Source organism: Oncorhynchus clarkii, chromosome 12 (assembly GCF_045791955.1).
Source record: "Oncorhynchus clarkii lewisi isolate Uvic-CL-2024 chromosome 12, UVic_Ocla_1.0, whole genome shotgun sequence".
NCBI classification, from domain to species: domain Eukaryota; kingdom Metazoa; phylum Chordata; class Actinopteri; order Salmoniformes; family Salmonidae; genus Oncorhynchus; species Oncorhynchus clarkii.
This window is the reverse complement of record NC_092158.1, coordinates 102,840,862-102,864,032: the sequence shown is the minus strand read 5'-3', so window position 1 is coordinate 102,864,032 and position 23,171 is coordinate 102,840,862. Positions and strand designations below refer to the sequence as shown.

General features: G+C 48.5%; 1 protein-coding gene across 2 annotated transcripts in view; it reads right to left on the bottom strand.

Moving 5' to 3' along the window:
* Nucleotides 1–23,171, bottom strand: part of LOC139421773 (serine/threonine-protein kinase SMG1-like) — a 140,959-nt gene that overhangs the window by 47,336 nt on the left and 70,452 nt on the right. For both annotated transcript variants that reach the window (XM_071172893.1, XM_071172894.1), the window contains 13 exons: nt 23,166–23,171; nt 20,857–21,053; nt 20,439–20,600; nt 19,399–19,553; nt 16,532–16,677; nt 15,872–16,207; nt 14,712–14,856; nt 13,733–13,883; nt 11,409–11,529; nt 11,017–11,265; nt 10,682–10,783; nt 10,313–10,492; nt 9,907–10,051 (listed from right to left, as the gene is read on the bottom strand). The exon at nt 23,166–23,171 is cut by the window's right edge and continues 245 nt beyond it. In XM_071172893.1, the coding sequence (XP_071028994.1) occupies nt 9,907–10,051; nt 10,313–10,492; nt 10,682–10,783; nt 11,017–11,265; nt 11,409–11,529; nt 13,733–13,883; nt 14,712–14,856; nt 15,872–16,207; nt 16,532–16,677; nt 19,399–19,553; nt 20,439–20,600; nt 20,857–21,053; nt 23,166–23,171 (2,095 nt within the window). The remainder of the gene's footprint in view (nt 1–9,906; nt 10,052–10,312; nt 10,493–10,681; nt 10,784–11,016; nt 11,266–11,408; nt 11,530–13,732; nt 13,884–14,711; nt 14,857–15,871; nt 16,208–16,531; nt 16,678–19,398; nt 19,554–20,438; nt 20,601–20,856; nt 21,054–23,165) is intronic.

The following is a 23,171-nucleotide window of genomic DNA, read 5'->3' as shown; positions in this document are numbered from 1 at the left end:
ATCAGCTTCTACCACAGAACGCACCACGTCATGTTATCAGCTTCTACCACAGAACGCATCACGTCATGTTATCAGCTTCTACCACAGAACGCACCACGTCATGTTATCAGCTTCTACCACAGAACGCATCACGTCATGTTATCAGCTCCTACCACAGAACGCACCATGTCATGTTATCAGCTTCTACCACAGAACGCACCACGTCATGTTATCAGCTTCTACCACAGAATGCATCACGTCATGTTATCAGCTTCTACCACAGAACGCACCACGTCATGTTATCAGCTTCTACCACAGAACGCATCACGTCTGTGTTCATGTTATCAGCTTCTACCACAGAACGCATCACGTCTGTAGTCATGTTATCAGCTTCTACCACAGAACGCATCACGTCATGTTATCAGCTTCTACCACAGAACGCATCACGTCTGTATTCATGTTATCAGCTTCTACCACAGAACGCATCACGTCATGTTATCAGCTTCTACCACAGAACGCATCACGTCATGTTATCAGCTTCTACCACAGAACGCATCACGTCTGTATTCATGTTATCAGCTTCTACCACAGAACGCACCACGTCATGTTATCAGCTTCTACCACAGAACGCACCACGTCATGTTATCAGCTTCTACCACAAAACGCATCACGTCTGTATTCATGTTATCAGCTTCTACCACAGACCGCACCACGTCATGTTATCAGCTTCTACCACAGAACGCACCACGTCATGTTATCAGCTTCTACCACAGAACGCACCACGTCATGTTATCAGCTTCTACCACAGAACGCATCACGTCTGTATTCATGTTATCAGCTTCTACCACAGAACGCATCACGTCTGTATTCATGTTATCAGCTTCTACCACAGAACGCATCACGTCATGTTATCAGCTTCTACCACAGAACGCATCACGTCATGTTATCAGCTTCTACCACAGAACGCATCACGTCTGTATTCATGTTATCAGCTTCTACCACAGAATGCATCACGTCTGTAGTCATGTTATCAGCTTCTACCACAGAACGCATCACGTCATGTTATCAGCTTCTACCACAGAACGCATCACGTCTGTATTCATGTTATCAGCTTCTACCACAGAACGCATCACGTCATGTTATCAGCTTCTACCACAGAACGCATCACGTCATGTTATCAGCTTCTACCACAGAACGCACCACGTCATGTTATCAGCTTCTACCACAGAACGCACCACGTCATGTTATCAGCTTCTACCACAAAACGCATCACGTCTGTATTCATGTTATCAGCTTCTACCACAGACCGCACCACGTCATGTTATCAGCTTCTACCACAGAACGCACCACGTCATGTTATCAGCTTCTACCACAGAACGCACCACGTCATGTTATCAGCTTCTACCACAGAACGCATCACGTCTGTATTCATGTTAACAGCTTCTACCACAGAACGCATCACGTCTGTATTCATGTTATCAGCTTCTACCACAGAACGCATCACGTCATGTTATCAGCTTCTACCACAGAACGCACAACGTCATGTTATCAGCTTCTACCACAGAACGCATCACGTCTGTATTCATGTTATCAGCTTCTACCACAGAACGCATCACGTCATGTTATCAGCTTCTACCACAGAACGCATCACGTCTGTATTCATGTTATCAGCTTCTACCACAGAACGCATCACGTCATGTTATCAGCTTCTACCACAGAACGCATCACGTCATGTTATCAGCTTCTACCACAGAACGCATCACGTCTGCATTCATGTTATCAGCTTCTACCACAGAACGCATCACGTCATGTTATCAGCTTCTACCACAGAACGCATCACGTCTGTATTCATGTTATCAGCTTCTACCACAGAACGCATCACGTCTGTATTCATGTTATCAGCTTCTACCACAGAACGCATCACGTCATGTTATCAGCTTCTACCACAGAACGCATCACGTCATGTTATCAGCTTCTACCACAGAACGCATCACGTCTGCATTCATGTTATCAGCTTCTACCACAGAACGCATCACGTCATGTTATCAGCTTCTACCATAGAACGCATCACGTCTGTATTCATGTTATCAGCTTCTACCACAGAACGCATCACGTCATGTTATCAGCTTCTACCACAGAACGCATCACGTCTGTATTCATGTTATCAGCTTCTACCACAGAACACATCACGTCATGTTATCAGCTTCTACCACAGAACGCATCACGTCTGTATTCATGTTATCAGCTTCTACCACAGAACGCATCACGTCATGTTATCAGCTTCTACCACAGAACGCATCACGTCTGTATTCATGTTATCAGCTTCTACCACAGAACGCACCACGTCATGTTATCAGCTTCTACCACAGAACGCACCACATCATGTTATAAGCTTCTACCACAGAACGCATCACGTCTGTATTCATGTTATCAGCTTCTACCACAGAACGCACCACGCAATGTTATCAGCTTCTACCACAGAACGCACCATGTCATGTTATCAGCTTCTACCACAGAACGCACCACGTCATGTTATCAGCTTCTACCACAGAACGCATCACGTCTGTATTCATGTTATCAGCTTCTACCACAGAACGCATCACGTCTGTATTCATGTTATCAGCTTCTACCACAGAACGCATCACGTCTGTATTCATGTTATCAGCTTCTACCACAGAACGCACCACGTCATGTTATCAGCTTCTACCACAGAACGCACCATGTCATGTTATCAGCTTCTACCACAGAACGCACCACGTCATGTTATCAGCTTCTACCACAGAACGCATCACGTCTGTATTCATGTTATCAGCTTCTACCACAGAACGCACCACGTCATGTTATCAGCTTCTACCACAGAACGCACCATGTCATGTTATCAGCTTCTACCACAGAACGCATCACGTCTGTATTCATGTTATCAGCTTCTACCACAGAACGCATCACGTCATGTTATCAGCTTCTACCATAGAACGCATCACGTCATGTTATCAGCTTCTACCACAGAACGCATCACGTCTGTATTCATGTTATCAGCTTCTACCACAGAACGCATCACGTCTGTGTTCATGTTATCAGCTTCTACCACAGAACGCATCACGTCATGTTATCAGCTTCTACCACAGAACGCATCACGTCTGTGTTCATGTTATTAGCTTCTACCACAGAACGCATCACGTCATGTTATCAGCTTCTACCACAGAACGCATCACGTCTGTATTCATGTTATCAGCTTCTACCACAGAACGCATCACGTAATGTTATCAGCTTCTACCACAGAACGCATCACGTCTGTGTTATCAGCTTCTACCACAGAACGCATCACGTCATGTTATCAGCTTCTACCACAGAACGCATCACGTCATGTTATCAGCTTCTACCACAGAACAAATCACGTCTGTGTTCATGTTATCAGCTTCTACCACAGAACGCATCACGTCATGTTATCAGCTTCTACCACAGAACGCATCACGTCATGTTATCAGCTTCTACCACAGAACGCATCACGTCTGTATTCATGTTATCAGCTTCTACCACAGAACGAACCACGTCATGTTATCAGCTTCTACCACAGAACGCACCACGTCTGTATTCATGTTATCAGCTTCTACCACAGAACGCACCACGTCATGTTATCAGCTTCTACCACAGAACGCATCACGTCATGTTATCAGCTTCTACCACAGAACGCATCGAGTCATGTTATCAGCTTCTACCACAGAACGCATCACGTCATGTTATCAGCTCCTACCACAGAACGCACCATGTCATGTTATCAGCTTCTACCACAGAACGCACCACGTCATGTTATCAGCTTCTACCACAGAACGCATCACGTCATGTTATCAGCTTCTACCACAGAACGCATCACGTCTGTATTCATGTTATCAGCTTCTACCACAGAATGCATCACGTCTGTAGTCATGTTATCAGCTTCTACCACAGAACGCATCACGTCATGTTATCAGCTTCTACCACAGAACGCATCACGTCTGTATTCATGTTATCAGCTTCTACCACAGAACGCATCACGTCATGTTATCAGCTTCTACCACAGAACGCATCACGTCATGTTATCAGCTTCTACCACAGAACGCACCACGTCATGTTATCAGCTTCTACCACAGAACGCACCACGTCATGTTATCAGCTTCTACCACAAAACGCATCACGTCTGTATTCATGTTATCAGCTTCTACCACAGAACGCACCACGTCATGTTATCAGCTTCTACCACAGAACGCACCACGTCATGTTATCAGCTTCTACCACAGAACGCACCACGTCATGTTATCAGCTTCTACCACAGAACGCATCACGTCTGTATTCATGTTAACAGCTTCTACCACAGAACGCATCACGTCTGTATTCATGTTATCAGCTTCTACCACAGAACGCATCACGTCATGTTATCAGCTTCTACCACAGAACGCACAACGTCATGTTATCAGCTTCTACCACAGAACGCATCACGTCTGTATTCATGTTATCAGCTTCTACCACAGAACGCATCACGTCATGTTATCAGCTTCTACCACAGAACGCATCACGTCTGTATTCATGTTATCAGCTTCTACCACAGAACGCATCACGTCATGTTATCAGCTTCTACCACAGAACGCATCACGTCATGTTATCAGCTTCTACCACAGAACGCATCACGTCTGCATTCATGTTATCAGCTTCTACCACAGAACGCATCACGTCATGTTATCAGCTTCTACCACAGAACGCGTCACGTCTGTATTCATGTTATCAGCTTCTACCACAGAACGCATCACGTCTGTATTCATGTTATCAGCTTCTACCACAGAACGCATCACGTCATGTTATCAGCTTCTACCACAGAACGCATCACGTCATGTTATCAGCTTCTACCACAGAACGCATCACGTCTGCATTCATGTTATCAGCTTCTACCACAGAACGCATCACGTCATGTTATCAGCTTCTACCATAGAACGCATCACGTCTGTATTCATGTTATCAGCTTCTACCACAGAACGCATCACGTCATGTTATCAGCTTCTACCACAGAACGCATCACGTCTGTATTCATGTTATCAGCTTCTACCACAGAACACATCACGTCATGTTATCAGCTTCTACCACAGAACGCATCACGTCTGTATTCATGTTATCAGCTTCTACCACAGAACGCATCACGTCATGTTATCAGCTTCTACCACAGAACGCATCACGTCTGTATTCATGTTATCAGCTTCTACCACAGAACGCACCACGTCATGTTATCAGCTTCTACCACAGAACGCACCACATCATGTTATAAGCTTCTACCACAGAACGCATCACGTCTGTATTCATGTTATCAGCTTCTACCACAGAACGCACCACGCAATGTTATCAGCTTCTACCACAGAACGCACCATGTCATGTTATCAGCTTCTACCACAGAACGCACCACGTCATGTTATCAGCTTCTACCACAGAACGCATCACGTCTGTATTCATGTTATCAGCTTCTACCACAGAACGCATCACGTCTGTATTCATGTTATCAGCTTCTACCACAGAACGCATCACGTCTGTATTCATGTTATCAGCTTCTACCACAGAACGCACCACGTCATGTTATCAGCTTCTACCACAGAACGCACCATGTCATGTTATCAGCTTCTACCACAGAACGCACCACGTCATGTTATCAGCTTCTACCACAGAACGCATCACGTCTGTATTCATGTTATCAGCTTCTACCACAGAACGCACCACGTCATGTTATCAGCTTCTACCACAGAACGCACCATGTCATGTTATCAGCTTCTACCACAGAACGCATCACGTCTGTATTCATGTTATCAGCTTCTACCACAGAACGCATCACGTCATGTTATCAGCTTCTACCATAGAACGCATCACGTCATGTTATCAGCTTCTACCACAGAACGCATCACGTCTGTATTCATGTTATCAGCTTCTACCACAGAACGCATCACGTCTGTGTTCATGTTATCAGCTTCTACCACAGAACGCATCACGTCATGTTATCAGCTTCTACCACAGAACGCATCACGTCTGTGTTCATGTTATTAGCTTCTACCACAGAACGCATCACGTCATGTTATCAGCTTCTACCACAGAACGCATCACGTCTGTATTCATGTTATCAGCTTCTACCACAGAACGCATCACGTAATGTTATCAGCTTCTACCACAGAACGCATCACGTCTGTGTTATCAGCTTCTACCACAGAACGCATCACGTCATGTTATCAGCTTCTACCACAGAACGCATCACGTCATGTTATCAGCTTCTACCACAGAACAAATCACGTCTGTGTTCATGTTATCAGCTTCTACCACAGAACGCATCACGTCATGTTATCAGCTTCTACCACAGAACGCATCACGTCATGTTATCAGCTTCTACCACAGAACGCATCACGTCTGTATTCATGTTATCAGCTTCTACCACAGAACGAACCACGTCATGTTATCAGCTTCTACCACAGAACGCACCACGTCTGTATTCATGTTATCAGCTTCTACCACAGAACGCACCACGTCATGTTATCAGCTTCTACCACAGAACGCATCACGTCATGTTATCAGCTTCTACCACAGAACGCATCGAGTCATGTTATCAGCTTCTACCACAGAACGCATCACGTCATGTTATCAGCTCCTACCACAGAACGCACCAAGTCATGTTATCAGCTTCTACCACAGAACGCACCACGTCATGTTATCAGCTTCTACCACAGAACGCATCACGTCATGTTATCAGCTTCTACCACAGAACGCACCACGTCATGTTATCAGCTTCTACCACAGAACGCATCACGTCTGTGTTCATGTTATCAGCTTCTACCACAGAACGCATCACGTCTGTAGTCATGTTATCAGCTTCTACCACAGAACGCATCACGTCATGTTATCAGCTTCTACCACAGAACGCATCACGTCTGTATTCATGTTATCAGCTTCTACCACAGAACGCATCACGTCATGTTATCAGCTTCTACCACAGAACGCATCACGTCATGTTATCAGCTTCTACCACAGAACGCATCACGTCTGTATTCATGTTATCAGCTTCTACCACAGAACGCACCACGTCATGTTATCAGCTTCTACCACAGAACGCACCACGTCATGTTATCAGCTTCAACCACAAAACGCATCACGTCTGTATTCATGTTATCAGCTTCTACCACAGACCGCACCACGTCATGTTATCAGCTTCTACCACAGAACGCACCACGTCATGTTATCAGCTTCTACCACAGAACGCACCACGTCATGTTATCAGCTTCTACCACAGAACGCATCACGTCTGTATTCATGTTATCAGCTTCTACCACAGAACGCATCACGTCTGTATTCATGTTATCAGCTTCTACCACAGAACGCATCACGTCATGTTATCAGCTTCTACCACAGAACGCATCACGTCATGTTATCAGCTTCTACCACAGAACGCATCACGTCTGTATTCATGTTATCAGCTTCTACCACAGAACGCATCACGTCATGTTATCAGCTTCTACCACAGAACGCACCACGTCATGTTATCAGCTTCTACCACAGAACGCACCACGTCATGTTATCAGCTTCTACCACAAAACGCATCACGTCTGTATTCATGTTATCAGCTTCTACCACAGACCGCACCACGTCATGTTATCAGCTTCTACCACAGAACGCACCACGTCATGTTATCAGCTTCTACCACAGAACGCACCACGTCATGTTATCAGCTTCTACCACAGAACGCATCACGTCTGTATTCATGTTAACAGCTTCTACCACAGAACGCATCACGTCTGTATTCATGTTATCAGCTTCTACCACAGAACGCATCACGTCATGTTATCAGCTTCTACCACAGAACGCATCACGTCATGTTATCAGCTTCTACCACAGAACGCATCACGTCTGTATTCATGTTATCAGCTTCTACCACAGAACGCATCACGTCATGTTATCAGCTTCTACCACAGAACGCACAACGTCATGTTATCAGCTTCTACCACAGAACGCATCACGTCTGTATTCATGTTATCAGCTTCTACCACAGAACGCATCACGTCATGTTATCAGCTTCTACCACAGAACGCATCACGTCTGTATTCATGTTATCAGCTTCTACCACAGAACGCATCACGTCATGTTATCAGCTTCTACCACAGAACGCATCACGTCATGTTATCAGCTTCTACCACAGAACGCATCACGTCTGCATTCATGTTATCAGCTTCTACCACAGAACGCATCACGTCATGTTATCAGCTTCTACCACAGAACGCATCACGTCTGTATTCATGTTATCAGCTTCTACCACAGAACGCATCACGTCTGTATTCATGTTATCAGCTTCTACCACAGAACGCATCACGTCATGTTATCAGCTTCTACCACAGAACGCATCACGTCATGTTATCAGCTTCTACCACAGAACGCATCACGTCTGCATTCATGTTATCAGCTTCTACCACAGAACGCATCACGTCATGTTATCAGCTTCTACCATAGAACGCATCACGTCTGTATTCATGTTATCAGCTTCTACCACAGAACGCATCACGTCATGTTATCAGCTTCTACCACAGAACGCATCACGTCTGTATTCATGTTATCAGCTTCTACCACAGAACACATCACGTCATGTTATCAGCTTCTACCACAGAACGCATCACGTCTGTATTCATGTTATCAGCTTCTACCACAGAACGCATCACGTCATGTTATCAGCTTCTACCACAGAACGCATCACGTCTGTATTCATGTTATCAGCTTCTACCACAGAACGCACCACGTCATGTTATCAGCTTCTACCACAGAACGCACCACATCATGTTATCAGCTTCTACCACAGAACGCATCACGTCTGTATTCATGTTATCAGCTTCTACCACAGAACGCACCACGTCATGTTATCAGCTTCTACCACAGAACGCACCATGTCATGTTATCAGCTTCTACCACAGAACGCACCACGTCATGTTATCAGCTTCTACCACAGAACGCATCACGTCTGTATTCATGTTATCAGCTTCTACCACAGAACGCATCACGTCTGTATTCATGTTATCAGCTTCTACCACAGAACGCATCACGTCTGTATTCATGTTATCAGCTTCTACCACAGAACGCACCACGTCATGTTATCAGCTTCTACCACAGAACGCACCATGTCATGTTATCAGCTTCTACCACAGAACGCACCACGTCATGTTATCAGCTTCTACCACAGAACGCATCACGTCTGTATTCATGTTATCAGCTTCTACCACAGAACGCACCACGTCATGTTATCAGCTTCTACCACAGAACGCACCATGTCATGTTATCAGCTTCTACCACAGAACGCATCACGTCTGTATTCATGTTATCAGCTTCTACCACAGAACGCATCACGTCATGTTATCAGCTTCTACCATAGAACGCATCACGTCATGTTATCAGCTTCTACCACAGAACGCATCACGTCTGTATTCATGTTATCAGCTTCTACCACAGAACGCATCACGTCTGTGTTCATGTTATCAGCTTCTACCACAGAACGCATCACGTCATGTTATCAGCTTCTACCACAGAACGCATCACGTCTGTATTCATGTTATCAGCTTCTACCACAGAACGCATCACGTAATGTTATCAGCTTCTACCACAGAACGCATCACGTCTGTGTTATCAGCTTCTACCACAGAACGCATCACGTCATGTTATCAGCTTCTACCACAGAACGCATCACGTCATGTTATCAGCTTCTACCACAGAACAAATCACGTCTGTGTTCATGTTATCAGCTTCTACCACAGAACGCATCACGTCATGTTATCAGCTTCTACCACAGAACGCATCACGTCATGTTATCAGCTTCTACCACAGAACGCATCACGTCTGTATTCATGTGTGTTTCATGATAACCTGCTGGGTGACGACAACTGTCAGAATATGTACCTGGCGTTGTCGACCACCTTCCGTCCCCAACGATAGGCCCAGCTGGCAAGAGCCGCCCAGGACTTGGCCACCTCCGGAGCCTGACTGGTGGACAACTGGTAGAGCTGCCCCAGGACCAAGTCTGGTTCTCCTACACCCACACTCACTATGGAGGCAGAGAGAGATGGGGTTAGGGTGTAGGGGTTAGGGTACAGACTGGAGGAAGAGAGGGGTTAGGGTGTAGGGGTTAGGGTACAGACTGGAGGAAGAGAGGGGTTAGGGTGTAGGGGTTAGGGTACAGACTGGTAGAGCTGCTCCGGGATCTAGTCCAGCTCTCCTACACTCACAATAGAGGCAGAGAGAGAGGGGTTAGGGTGTAGGGTACAGACTGGAGGAAGAGAGGGGTTAGGGAGGGGGGGTGTCCTACCTGTGGTCTCAGCTGTGATTCGGGGCATGCCCTGGTCCTCTAGGGGTAGCTCCAGCAGGGCTGTGATGTTCCGGCTGATGGGGGGCAAGGCGGCGACCCCTGGGGTCATGACCCCTGACCTCTTTACCACCTGTTTGAGCTGAGGGGTCATGTCCTTCCAGTCCGCCAGCAGCCACTTACCTACAGACACAGAGACAGACGGTTGGAACAGAGCATCAGGCATCCATTACCCAGCATGCACAGGGAGACTGGTACCAACCCTGGTACGCCTTGCATCTCAAATAGCACTCTACTACCCCCCCCCCCCCAATAACAGCCCCTACGTAGGGAATAGGGGGCCATTTGTGACACAGTGGAACCACTACTTACACAGAGTGAGGACGGAGCGACAGGCGGCTCTCTCACACTTCCCTGAGCGACAGAAAGACAGAGCACAGGAACTCAACATCTCCATGGCTGCCAGGGACTGACCTGGAGGGGAGACGGGGAGAGGGAAGGAGAGGAGGGGAGAGAGGTGGAGGCATGAGAGAGAGTTGAGGGAGGAATAAGTGGATAAAGAGAAAGACGAGTGAGCCAAAACACACACACACAAAGACACACACACACAAAGACACACACACAAAGACACACACACACACGCACACACACACACGCACACACACACACGCACACACACACGCACACACACACGCACACACACTCACCCGCGGTGCAGAGAACTTTAGCCTTCTCGATCTGTAGTTCAGGTCCCCACTTCTCCCCCACAGCACCCGCTAGTGACAGACGCCTGAATGCACGGCTCAACCCCTCCTCCGCCCCCTCCTCCTCCTCCTCCTCCTCGCTGCACTGGCCCAGCAGACGCGTTGCCAGGGCGATGTTCCCCTGTTTCCGGGCGAACTTGACGGCCGTCAGACATAGTTCCATCAGGTGGCCATCCAGCGGAGCAGAGGAGCCTGGGTAATGGAACACAGGAAGAGGGAGAGGGTTAACGTGAGTCACATGACAAAGACACAGCGATGGGGACAACACACACAGGGACACACACACACAGGGACACACACACACAGGGACACACACACACAGGGACGCGGTCTACCTTTCAGCCTGAGCAGTAGCTGTCTCTGGTAGATGGTGTATCTCAGTGCGTGGAGCCACGGCTGGACGTCCTGTTGTTTACAGGTGCTGAGAGCTTCACTGTACAGAGGGATCAGACAGTCCTGGAGAGGAGGAGAGGGTTAGGGGGGTGTACACACACAGCAGTATGTAGACACCCCTTCAAATTAGTGAATTTGGCTATTTCAGCCACGCACGTTGCTGACAGGTGTATAAAACCGAGCAATCTCCATAGACAAACATTGACAGTAGAATGGCCTTACTGAAGAGTTCAGTGACTTTCAACATGGCACCGTCATAGGATGCCACCTTTCCAACAAGTCAGTTGGTCAAATTTCTGCCCCGCTAGAGCTGCCCCGGTCAACTGTAAGTGCTGTTATTGTGAAGTGGAAACCTCTAGGAGCAACAACGGCCCAGCCGCAAAGTGGTAGGCCACACAAGCTCACAGAACAGGACAGCAGAGTGCTGAAGCGCGTAGCTCTTAAGAATCGTCAGTCCTCGGTTGCAACACTCACTACTGAGTTCCCAACTGCCTTCTGGAAGCAACATCGGCACAAGAACTGTTCGTCGGGAGCTTCATGAAATGGGTTTCCATGGCCGAGCAGCCGCACACAAGCCTCAGATCACTGTGCTCAATGTGAAGCTTCATGAAATGGGTTTCCATGGCCGAGCAGCCACATACAAGCCTCAGATCACTGTGCTCAATGTGAAGCGTCGGCTGGAGTGGTGTGAAGCTCGCCGCCTCTGGACTCTGGAGCAGTGGAAAGGTTTTCTCTGGAGTGATGAATCACGCTGTACCATCTGTCAGTCCAACGGACTAATCTGAGTTTGGAGGATGCCAGGAGAACGCTACCTGCCCCAATGCATAGTGCCTACTGTAAAGTTTGGTGGAGGAGGAATAATGGTCTGAGGCTGTTTTTCATGGTTCAGGCTAGAACCCTTAGTTCCAGTGAAGGGAAATCTTAACGCTACAGCATACAATGACATTCTAGACGATTCTGTGCTTCCAACTTTGTGGTAACAGTTTAGGGAAGGCCCTTTCCTGTTTCAGCATGACAATGTCCCCCTGCACAAAGCCAGGTCCATACAGAAAAGGTTTGTCGAGACCGGTATGGAAGAACTTGACTGGCCTGCACAGAGCCCTGACCTCAACCCCATTGAACACCTGAATTGGAACGCCGACTGAGTCAGGCCTAATCACTCGACCTCACTAATGCTCTTGTGGCTGAATGGAAGCAAGTCCCTGCAGCAATGTTCCAACATCTAGTGGAAACACTTCCCAGAAGAGTGGAGGCTGTTATAGCAGCAATGTTCCTACATCTAGTGGAAAGCCTTCCCAGAATAGTGGAGGCTGTTATAGCAGCAATGTTCCAACATCTAGTGGAAATCCTTCCCAGAAGAGTGGAGGCTGTTCTAGCAGCAATGTTCCAACATCTAGTGGAAACCTTCCCAGAAGAGTGGAGGCTGTTATAGCAGCAATGTTCCAACATCTAGTGGAAACACTTCCCTGAAGAGTGGAGGCTGTTATAGCAGCAATGTTCCAACATCTAGTGGAAAGCCTTCCCAGAAGAGTGGAGGCTGTTATAGCAGGAATGTTCCAACATCTAGTGGAAAACCTTCCCAGAAGAGTGGAGGCTGTTATAGCAGCAATGTTCCAACATCTAGTGGAAAGCCTTCCCAGAAGAGTGGAGACTGTTATAGCAGCAATGTTCCAACATCTAGTGGAAAGCCTTCCCAGAAGAGTGGAGGCTGTTATAGCAGCAATGTTCCAGCATCTAGTGGAAAGCCTTCCCAGAATAGTGGCGGCTGTTATAGCAGCAATGTTCCAACATCTAGTGGAAAGCCTTCCCAGAAGAGTGGAGGCTGTTATAGCAGCAATGTTCCAACATCTAGTGAAAAGTCTTCCCAGAAGAGTGGAGGCTGTTATAGCAGCAAAGGGGGGACCAACTCCATATTAATGACCATGATTTTGGAATGAGATGTTTGACGATCAGGTGTCCACATACTGTTGGTCATTTAGAGTACGCTGAGTGTGTTCCCCAGGGGAGAGCAGCAGTGTAGATGCAGGCGGGCAAGGGTCTGTGTGTGTGTGTGTGTGTGTGTGTGTGTGTGTGTGTGTGTACCTCCTGTCCGCTCAGTGTGTTCTCCAGGGGAGAGCAGCAGTGTAGATGCAGGGTGGCGAGGGTCTCTGTGTGTGTGTGTGTGTGTGTGTACCTCCTGTCCGCTCAGTGTGTTCTCCAGGGCAGAGCAGCAGTGTAGATGCAGGCTGGCAAGGGTCTCTGTGTGTGTGTGTGTGTGTGTGTGTACCTCCTGTCCGCTCAGTGTGTTCTCCAGGGCAGAGCAGCAGTATAGCTGCAGGGTGGCCAGAGTGGGCAGGCCGTCAGAGAGGGTGAGAGTGGAGAGGCGGAGGGGACCCAGACAGATACGACCCGTCTGCTTCAGGTAACGGACCAGGGTACTGTAAACACACACAGAAGACGTAAGCTATTACCTCTCCTTCCTCCCAGTGTCTTCACTTCCTGTCTCTGATCGAAAAGGAAATGACTGGGTTCTGAAACAAGGTGGAAACTCCCACCAAGTCTCCACCAATTACCGAAGCGTTTAGACAGGTGGGAAGAAGCGAACGAGTGTACATAGTCTGTCCCAAATGGTTCCCTATATAGTGCACTCCTTTTGACCAGGGGCCATAGGGCAGCACAGACAGAACCCGCAGTCAGTCCAACAGAACTCAGCTCAACCCAAATGGTTCCCTATATAGTGCACTCCTTTTGACCAGGGCCCATAGGGCAGCACAGACAGAACCGGCAGTCAGTCCAACAGAACTCAGCTCAACCCAAATGGTTCCCTATATAGTGCACTCCTTTTGACCAGGGCCCATAGGGCAGCACAGACAGAACCCGCAGTCAGTCCAACAGAACTCAGCTCAACCCAAATGGTTCCCTATATAGTGCACTTCTTTTGACCAGGGCCCATAGGGCAGCACAGACAGAACCCGCAGTCAGTCCAACAGAACTCAGCTCAACCCAAATGGAACGTGGAAGACATCATGGAAGAGCTCAATGAAATACTGGCATCTCCTCGGTCTCCCATTGGATGACAGAGCCAGAGGTCCCCGCCCCTCTCACCTCCTCCAATGGGTTTTTGAGAAGGAGACGAGGTGTATGCGATTGAAATCTTCCCAATGAAGTGTTCCACAATCCAGCAGGTTTTTGTTCCTACCCAGCGCTAACACATTAATACCAGGATTCAACTAAAAGTGACCTCCAAGATCCAATGAGAGACTCACTCAGAGGTGGGCATGGCCTTCTGTTCCTGCTCGTGATTGGCCGTTGTCATGGCAGCCACAGCGCTCCGCAGCAGCTGCACCTCAATGGCCTTCTGCAGTTCTGAGGGGTCCGGACTCAACACTGCCGGGAGGAGACGCTTCAGGTCTACACACACACACACACACGTTAGAAACAAACAAGACACGTTAGAAAAACACACACCATTAAGACACACACCTCTAAGGAGTCTAGACTCAAAACTGAAGGGGGCAGTCTCAGACACCCTCCTAACTACTTTATTCTTGGGCCGGTGGAGTTGAGCAGGCCTTAGTCCTCTCTCTCTCCCTCCTACCTAGTTTATTCTTGGAGCAGGTGGAGTTGAGCGGGCCTTAGTCCTCTCTCTCTCCCTCCTACCTAGTTTATTCTTGGAGCAGGTGGAGCTGAGCAGGCCTTAGTCCTCTCTCTCTCCCTCCTACCTAGTTTATTCTTAGAGCAGGTGGAGTTGAGCAGGCCTTAGTCCTCTCTCTCTCCCTCCTACCTAGTTTATTCTTGGAGCAGGTGGAGTTGAGCGGGCCTTAGTCGTCTCTCTCGCCCTCCTACCTAGTTTATTCTTAGAGCAGGTGGAGTTGAGCAGGCCTTAGTCCTCTCTCTCTCCATCCTACCTAGTATATTCTTGGAGCAGGTGGAGTTGAGCAGGCCTTAGTCCTCTCTCTCTCTCTCCCTCCTACCTAGTTTGTCCTTGGAGCCAGTAGAGGTGGAGTTGACCAGGCCTTAGTCCTCACTCTACCCCTCCTACCTAGTTTGTCCTTGGAGCCAGTAGAGGTGGAGTTGACCAGGCCTTAGTCTTCTCTCTCTCCCTCCTACCTAGTTTATTCTTAGAGCAGGTGGAGTTGAGCAGGCCTTAGTCCTCTCTCTCTCCCTCCTACCTAGTTTATTCTTGGAGCAGGTGGAGTTGAGCGGGCCTTAGTCGTCTCTCTCGCCCTCCTACCTAGTTTATTCTTAGAGCAGGTGGAGTTGAGCAGGCCTTAGTCCTCTCTCTCTCCATCCTACCTAGTATATTCTTGGAGCAGGTGGACTTGACCAGGCCCTAGTCCTCCCTCTCGCCCTCCTACCTAGTTTGTCCTTGGAGCCAGTAGAGGTGGACTTGACCAGGCCCTAGTCCTCCCTCTCCCCCTCCTACCTAGTTTGTCCTTGGAGCCAGTAGAGGTGGAGTTGAGCAGGCCGTAGTCGTCTCTCTCCCCCGCCAGGAGCTCCAGCTGAGCACGGCATTCTGGGAAGTCTCCGTCCTCGAAGCAGCTCAGTGCCCGTACGTAGTTGAAGTCTGTCTTCAGGTGCACGCTCGCTGCGGCAGGGTTACCAGGGTTCTTCTTGAAGGCGTGCACGCTGGCCTGCCACTCTTGCACCGAGGACCAATCGCCGAGGGCCACATAGCACTGGCATGCCTTATTGGCAAGGAGGTTGAGCACCTCGGAGGAACACTCGTTGGACTTGAGGAGAACCGTCTTCCTGCCGTCACCTGAAGGAGAAAGAGAGGGGAGAGGCAGAAGGAGAAGAGAGGAAAGGAGGAGGAGAGAGAGGGGAACACTTGGTTATTATCAGCTAGTGGTTGCCTCTGAAATGCCCCCCTATTCCGCATTCTCACCATTGCCAGTGTGTTTGGGGCTGGCTGTGTTAGAGCTGTGTGTCTCTCACTGTTACCGTTGTGTTTGGGGCTGGCTGTGTTAGAGCTGTGTGTCTCACCGTTGCCAGTGTGTTTGGGGCTGGCTGTGTTAGAGCTGTGTGTCTCTCACCGTCGCCAGTGTGTTTGGGGCTGGCTGTGTTAGAGCTGTGTGTCTCTCACCGTTGCCATTGTGTTTGGGGCTGGCTGTGTTAGAGCTGTTGGCTCCGCCCAGTTTGAGGAGTGAGCGGTCGAAGCCCTTAATGGAACAGTCCATCCCCGTCACGGCACACAGCTGTTCCTGGTACTCCACTGCAGCCTTCTCAAACCTAGAGAGAGAGGTATGGGTTACTACATGGTCTTGACAGAGAGAGAGGTATGGGTTACTATATGGGCTTGACAGAGAGAGAGGTATGGGTTATTATAGGGTATTTACAGAGAGGTATGGGTTACTATATTGGCTTGACAGAGAGAGAGGTATGGGTTATTATAGGGTATTTACAGAGAGGTATGGGTTACTATATGGGCTTGACAGAGAGAGAGGTATGGGTTACTATATGGTCTTGACAGAGAGAGAGGTATGGGTTACTATATGGTCTTGACAGAGAGAGGTATGGGTTACTATATGGTATTTACAGAGAGGTATGGGTTACTATATGGTCTTGACAGAGAGAGGTATGGGTTACTATATGGTCTTGACAGAGAGAGGTATGGGTTACTATATGGTATTTACAGAGAGGTATGGGTTACTATATGGTCTTGACAGAGAGAGGTATGGGTTACTATATGGTCTTGACAGAGAGATGTATGGGTTACTATATGGTCTTGACAGAGAGAGGTATGGGTTACTATATGGTATTTACAGAGAGGTATGGGTTACTATATGGTCTTGACAGAGAGAGGTGTGGGTTACTATATGGTCTTGACAGAGAGAGGTATGGGTTACTATATGGTCTTGACAGAGAGAGGTATGGGCTACTATATGGTCTTGACAGAGAGAGGTATGGGTTACTATATGGTCTTGACAGAGAGAGGTATGGGTTACTATATGGTCTTGACAGAGAGAGGTATGGGTTACTATATGGTCTTGACAGAGAGAGGTATGGGTTACTATATGGTATTTACAGAGAGGTATGGGTTACTATATGGTCTTGACAGAGAGAGGTATGGGTTACTATATGGTCTTGACAGAGAGAGGTATGGGTTACTATATGGTATTTACAGAGAGGTATGGGTTACTATATGGTCTTGACAGAGAGAGGTATGGGTTACTATATGGTCTTGACAGAGAGAGGTATGGGTTACTATATGGTCTTGACAGAGAGAGGTATGGGTTACTATATGGTATTTACAGAGAGGTATGGGTTACTATATGGTCTTGACAGAGAGAGGTATGGGTTACTATATGGTCTTGACAGAGAGAGGTATGGGTTACTATATGGTATTTACAGAGAGGTATGGGTTACTATATGGTCTTGACAGAGAGAGGTATGGGTTACTATATGGTCTTGACAGAGAGAGGTATGGGTTACTATATGGTCTTGACAGAGAGAGGTATGGGTTACTATATGGTATTTACAGAGAGGTATGGGTTACTATATGGTCTTGACAGAGAGAGGTATGGGCTACTATATGGTCTTGACAGAGAGAGGTATGGGTTACTATATGGTCTTGACAGAGAGAGGTATGGGCTACTATATGGTCTTGACAGAGAGAGGGGTATGGGTTACTATACGGTCTGAACATACCATTTAACAGCATCTATGGACAACAGAGGTGTGTACTACCTGCTTCTTGACTACATTTAAAGTGGCATTCAGCAGTTGAAACCATAAAGCGTACTCACTGCCCCGTTTGGGTAAAAAGCTGAGGGATGGGAATGGAGAAATGTAACCACTCAAATTCACAGACAGAGCTTCGGATTTAAGGACCGACTATCATTGACATCATAGCTCAACATTCCAGTTGTAACCAGCCATGACATCATAGCTCAACATTCCAGTTGTAACCAGCCATGACATCATAGAGCAACATTCCAGTTGTAACCAGCCATGACATCATAGAGCAACATTCCAGTTGTAACCAGCCATGACATCATAGTTCAACATTCCAGTTGTAACCAGCCATGACATCATAGCTCAACATTCCAGTTGTAACCAGTCATGACATCATAGAGCAACATTCCAGTTGTAACCATCCATGACATCATAGAGCAACATTCCAGTTGTAACCAGCCATGACATCGTAGAGCAACATTCCAGTTGTAACCAGCCATGACATCATAGAGCAACATTCCAGTTGTAACCATCCATGACATCATAGAGCAACATTCCAGTTGTAACCAGCCATGACATCATAGAGCAGCATTCCAGTTGTAACCATCCATGACATCATAGAGCAACATTCCAGTTGTAACCAGCCATGACATCATAGAGCAGCATTCCAGTTGTAACCATCCATGACATCATAGAGCAACATTCCAGTTGTAACCAGCCATGACATCATAGAGCAACATTCCAGTTGTAACCAGCCATGACATCATAGAGCAACATTCCAGTTGTAACCATCCATGACATCATAGAGCAACATTCCAGTTGTAACCAGCCATGACATCATAGAGCAACATTCCAGTTGTAACCAGCCATGACATCATAGAGCAACATTCCAGTTGTAACCAGCCATGACATCATAGAGCAACATTCCAGTTGTAACCAGCCATGACATCATACAGCAACATTCCAGTTGTAACCAGCCATGACATCATAGAGCAACATTCCAGTTGTAACCAGCCATGACATCATAGAGCAACATTCCAGTTGTAACCATGGTGAGGTGGTATAGTGTTTGTTTATATATTTTTATTTCAAAACATTTGTATAAAACAAGCTTAAATTTTAGGTTCTGATGGGAACTAAGATCATGAGGCATTTAGAAAGTTACATTCGTCAAGAATTGCCCCTTAAATACACTAGGCTTGGCCTCCACTTGAGACACACACACACATACACACACACACACACACACATACACACAGGGGTGTTTTTCCTTACCGCCCCTCAGCCTGTAGTGCCACAGAGCTGACCCAAGCCAGACTCTTGCCAGTGTTGGTGAGACTCCAGGCAGCTAAACCCTGGATAGCCTCAGGACAGTGAAGTTCACACAGAGCTTCTACCAGCATCACCAGAGGAGCCTCCAACTCTGGACCCTACAGAGAGGAGACATGGGGGTCAGTTACAGGTGACCAGAGGAGACCTGGACCCTACAGAGAGGAGACATGGGGGTCAGTTACAGATGACCAGAGGAGACCTGGGGGTCAGTTACAGATGACCAGAAGAGACCTGGACCCTACAGAGAGGAGACATGGGGGTCAGTTACAGGTGACCAGAAGAGACCTGGACCCTAAAGAGAGGAGACATGGGGGTCAGTTACAGGTGACCAGAAGAGACCTGGACCCTACAGAGAGGAGACATGGGGGTCAGTTACAGATGACCAGTAGAGACCTGGACCCTACAGAGAGGAGACATGGGGGTCAGTTACAGATGACCAGTAGAGACCTGGACCCTACAGAGAGGAGACATGGGGGTCAGTTACAGGTGACCAGAGGAGACCTGGACCCTACAGAGAGGAGACATGGGGGGGTGCCAGTTACAGGTGACCAGAAGATACATGGGGGGGGGGGGGGGGGGGTCAGTTACAGGTGACCAGAGGAGACATGGGGGTCAGTTACAGGTGACCAGAGGAGACCTGGACCCTACAGAGAGGAGACATGGGGGGTCAGTTACAGATGACCAGTAGAGACCTGGACCCTACAGAGAGGAGACATGGAGGGGTGTCAGTTACAGGTGACCAGAAGATACATGGGGGGGGGGGGGGGTCAGTTACAGGTGATGTATTTAGTAACTTCGGGTAAAGGGGTCGTGGTTGAAAACAGTTGACTGACTGTTGGAACAAGGTAATGCTGAGTGTGTTTCTCTGTGTGGTCAAGTACACTAGGTTCAGTTGGGTCTCTGGTCAAAAGTAGTGCACTATATAGGGAATAGAGTGTGGTTTAGGACACAAGCCTGGGACTGTGCGTCTCTCCTCCCGTTACCAGAGTGCTGCTGTTCTGGATCTCAGTCAGCAGGTCCAAGCCGTGGCGCACGGTGACTGCTGGTTGGCCGGACAGAAGCCCCACCCTCATCAGGGCCAGGCGGATACGAGTCAGCCAATCCTGGCAGGTCTGACGGTTGGTATAGAAGAATGTTCTGATACCCTGGATACAGAGGGACGGAGAGAGAGAAAAACATAGTTAACATTAGGAGCTGGGGGCCACTTGGGGCGGTGTGGTCAGCACGTTGGGACAGCTCTCGTAGGAGCTGTACATCAGTATCTCATAGTGTAGGGGTGTGTGTGTGTGTGTGTGTGTGTGTGTGTATCTTGGGCGGTGTGGTCAGCACGTTGGGACAGCTCTCGTAGGAGCTGTACATCAGTATCTCATAGTGTAGGTGTGTGTGTAGGTGTGTGTGTACCTTGGGTGGAGCGGTCAGAGCGTTGGCACAGCCCTCGTAGGCGTTGTACATCAGTTTCTCCAGGTTTTCCAGGAACTGCAAGAGCAGCGCCAGACGCAGCTGGTTGCTATGGTGACCGTCGTCTGTGTCGCCGCCGCTCCATTGGCTGAGCTCCTGTTCAGTGTTCAGACTGTGGGCCGCCAGGCTGCGGATGATACCTGGAGAGGAGGGAGGAGAGAGGGGAGGAGGGGGGAGAGAGGAGAGGAGGGGGGAGAGAGGAGAGAGAGAGGGAGGGGAGGAGAGAGGGAGGGGAGGAGAGAGGGAGGGGAGGAGAGAGGGAGGGGAGGAGAGAGGGAGGGGAGGAGAGAGGGGAGGAGGGGGGAGAGAGGAGAGGAGGAGGGAGGGAGGGGAGGAGGGGAGGAGAGAGGGAGGGAGGGATGGAGGAGAGGAGGGAGGGAGGAGAGAGGAAGGGGAGGAGGGAGGAGAGGGGGAGGGAGAGAGGGAGGGGAGGAGGGGAGGAGGGAGAGAGGAGAGAGGGGGGAGGGGAGGAGAGAGGGAGGGAGGGATGGAGGAGAGGAGGGAGGGAGGGATGGAGGAGAGGAGGGAGGGAGGAGAGAGGAAGGGGAGGAGGGAGGAGAGAGGGAAGGATATGTTCTTGAAAGAGGCAACATGTAAATCCAGAATGTGTATAGGATGGAATAGGGGGGCCTCAATATACTTTCAAATGACTCAAACCAAATGGAAACTGCGTAGAAATGATAATGGACCTGCATTTGGTACAGTTTCATGACTGTGTCCAGCTGGCTAACAGACTTATCACCGACCTGAAAGGGAGTCAGGGAGCATCGGAAATTCCCCAAACCATTTTGACAGTGAAAGAAATAACACATTTTCAGTGCGGCCCTCCGGAACTTGCTGAAAAGTAAATGTGGCTCACAGGGAAAATGTGTTTGACACCCCTGGTTTAAGGGTCTAACTGACAGGACATGGGGGCGGAGCTACGGGGGCGGAGCTACAGGGGCGGAGCTACATGGGCAGAGCTACAGGGGCAGAGCTACAGGGGAGGAGCTACAGGGGAGGAGCTACAGGGGCGGGGCTACAGGGGCGGAGCTACAGGGGCAGAGCTACAGGGGAGGAGCTACAGGGGCAGGGCTACAGGGGCGGGGATACAGGGGCGGGGCTACAAAAATAATGGGGCAAACTCTGGACTGAGTGTGTGTGTGTTTTAGTGTGTGTGTGTTTTAGCGCGCGTGTGTGTGTGTGTTTTAGCGTGTGTGTGTGTGTGTGTGTTAGCGTGTGTGTGTGTGTGTGTGTGTGGTAGCGTGTGTGTGTGTTAGCGTGTGTGTGTGTGTTTTAGCGTGTGTGTGTGTTTTAGCGTGTGTGTGTGTGTTTTAGCGTGTGTGTGTGTGTGGTAGCGTGTGTGTGTGTGTGGTAGCGTGTGTGTGTGGTAGCGTGTGTGTGTTTTAGCGTGTGTGTGTGTGTTAGCGTGTGTGTGTGTGTTTTAGCGTGTGTGTGTGTTAGCGTGTGTGTGTGTGTGTTAGCGTGCGTGTGTGTTTTAGCGTGTGTGTGTGTTAGCGTGTGTGTGTGTGTGTGTGTTAGCGTGTGTGTGTGTGTGTGTGTGTGTGGTAGCGTGTGTGTGTGTTAGCGTGTGTGTGTGTGTTTTAGCGTGTGTGTGTGTGTTTTAGCGTGTGTGTGTGTGTTTTAGCGTGTGTGTGTGTGTGGTAGCGTGTGTGTGTGTGTGGTAGCGTGTGTGTGTGGTAGCGTGTGTGTGTTTTAGCGTGTGTGTGTTTTAGCGTGTGTGTGTGTGTGTGTGTTAGCGTGTGTGTGTGTGTGTTAGAGTGCGTGTGTGTGTGTGTGTTTTAGCGTGTGTGTGTGTGTGTGTGTTAGCGTGTGTGTGTGTGTTAGCGTGTGTGTGTGTGTGTGTTAGCGTGTGTGTGTGTGTGTGTTAGCGTGTGTGTGTGTGTGTGTTAGCGTGTGTGTGTGTGTTAGCGTGTGTGTGTGTGTGTTAGCGTGTGTGTGTGTGTGTGTTAGCGTGTGTGTGTGTGTTTTAGCGTGTGTGTGTGTTTTAGCGTGTGTGTGTGTTTTAGCGTGTGTGTGTGTGTTTTAGCGTGTGTGTGTGTGTTTTAGCGTGTGTGTGTGTGTGTTTTAGCGTGTGTGTGTGTGTGTTTTAGCGTGTGTGTGTGTGTGTTAGCGTGTGTGTGTGTTTTAGCGTGTGTGTATGTTTTAGCATGTGTGTGTTTTAGCGTGTGTGTATGTTTTAGCGTGTGTGTGTTTTAGCGTGTGTGTGTTTTAGCGTGTGTGTTAGTGTGTGTGTGTGTAACAGCCCGTACCCTCTA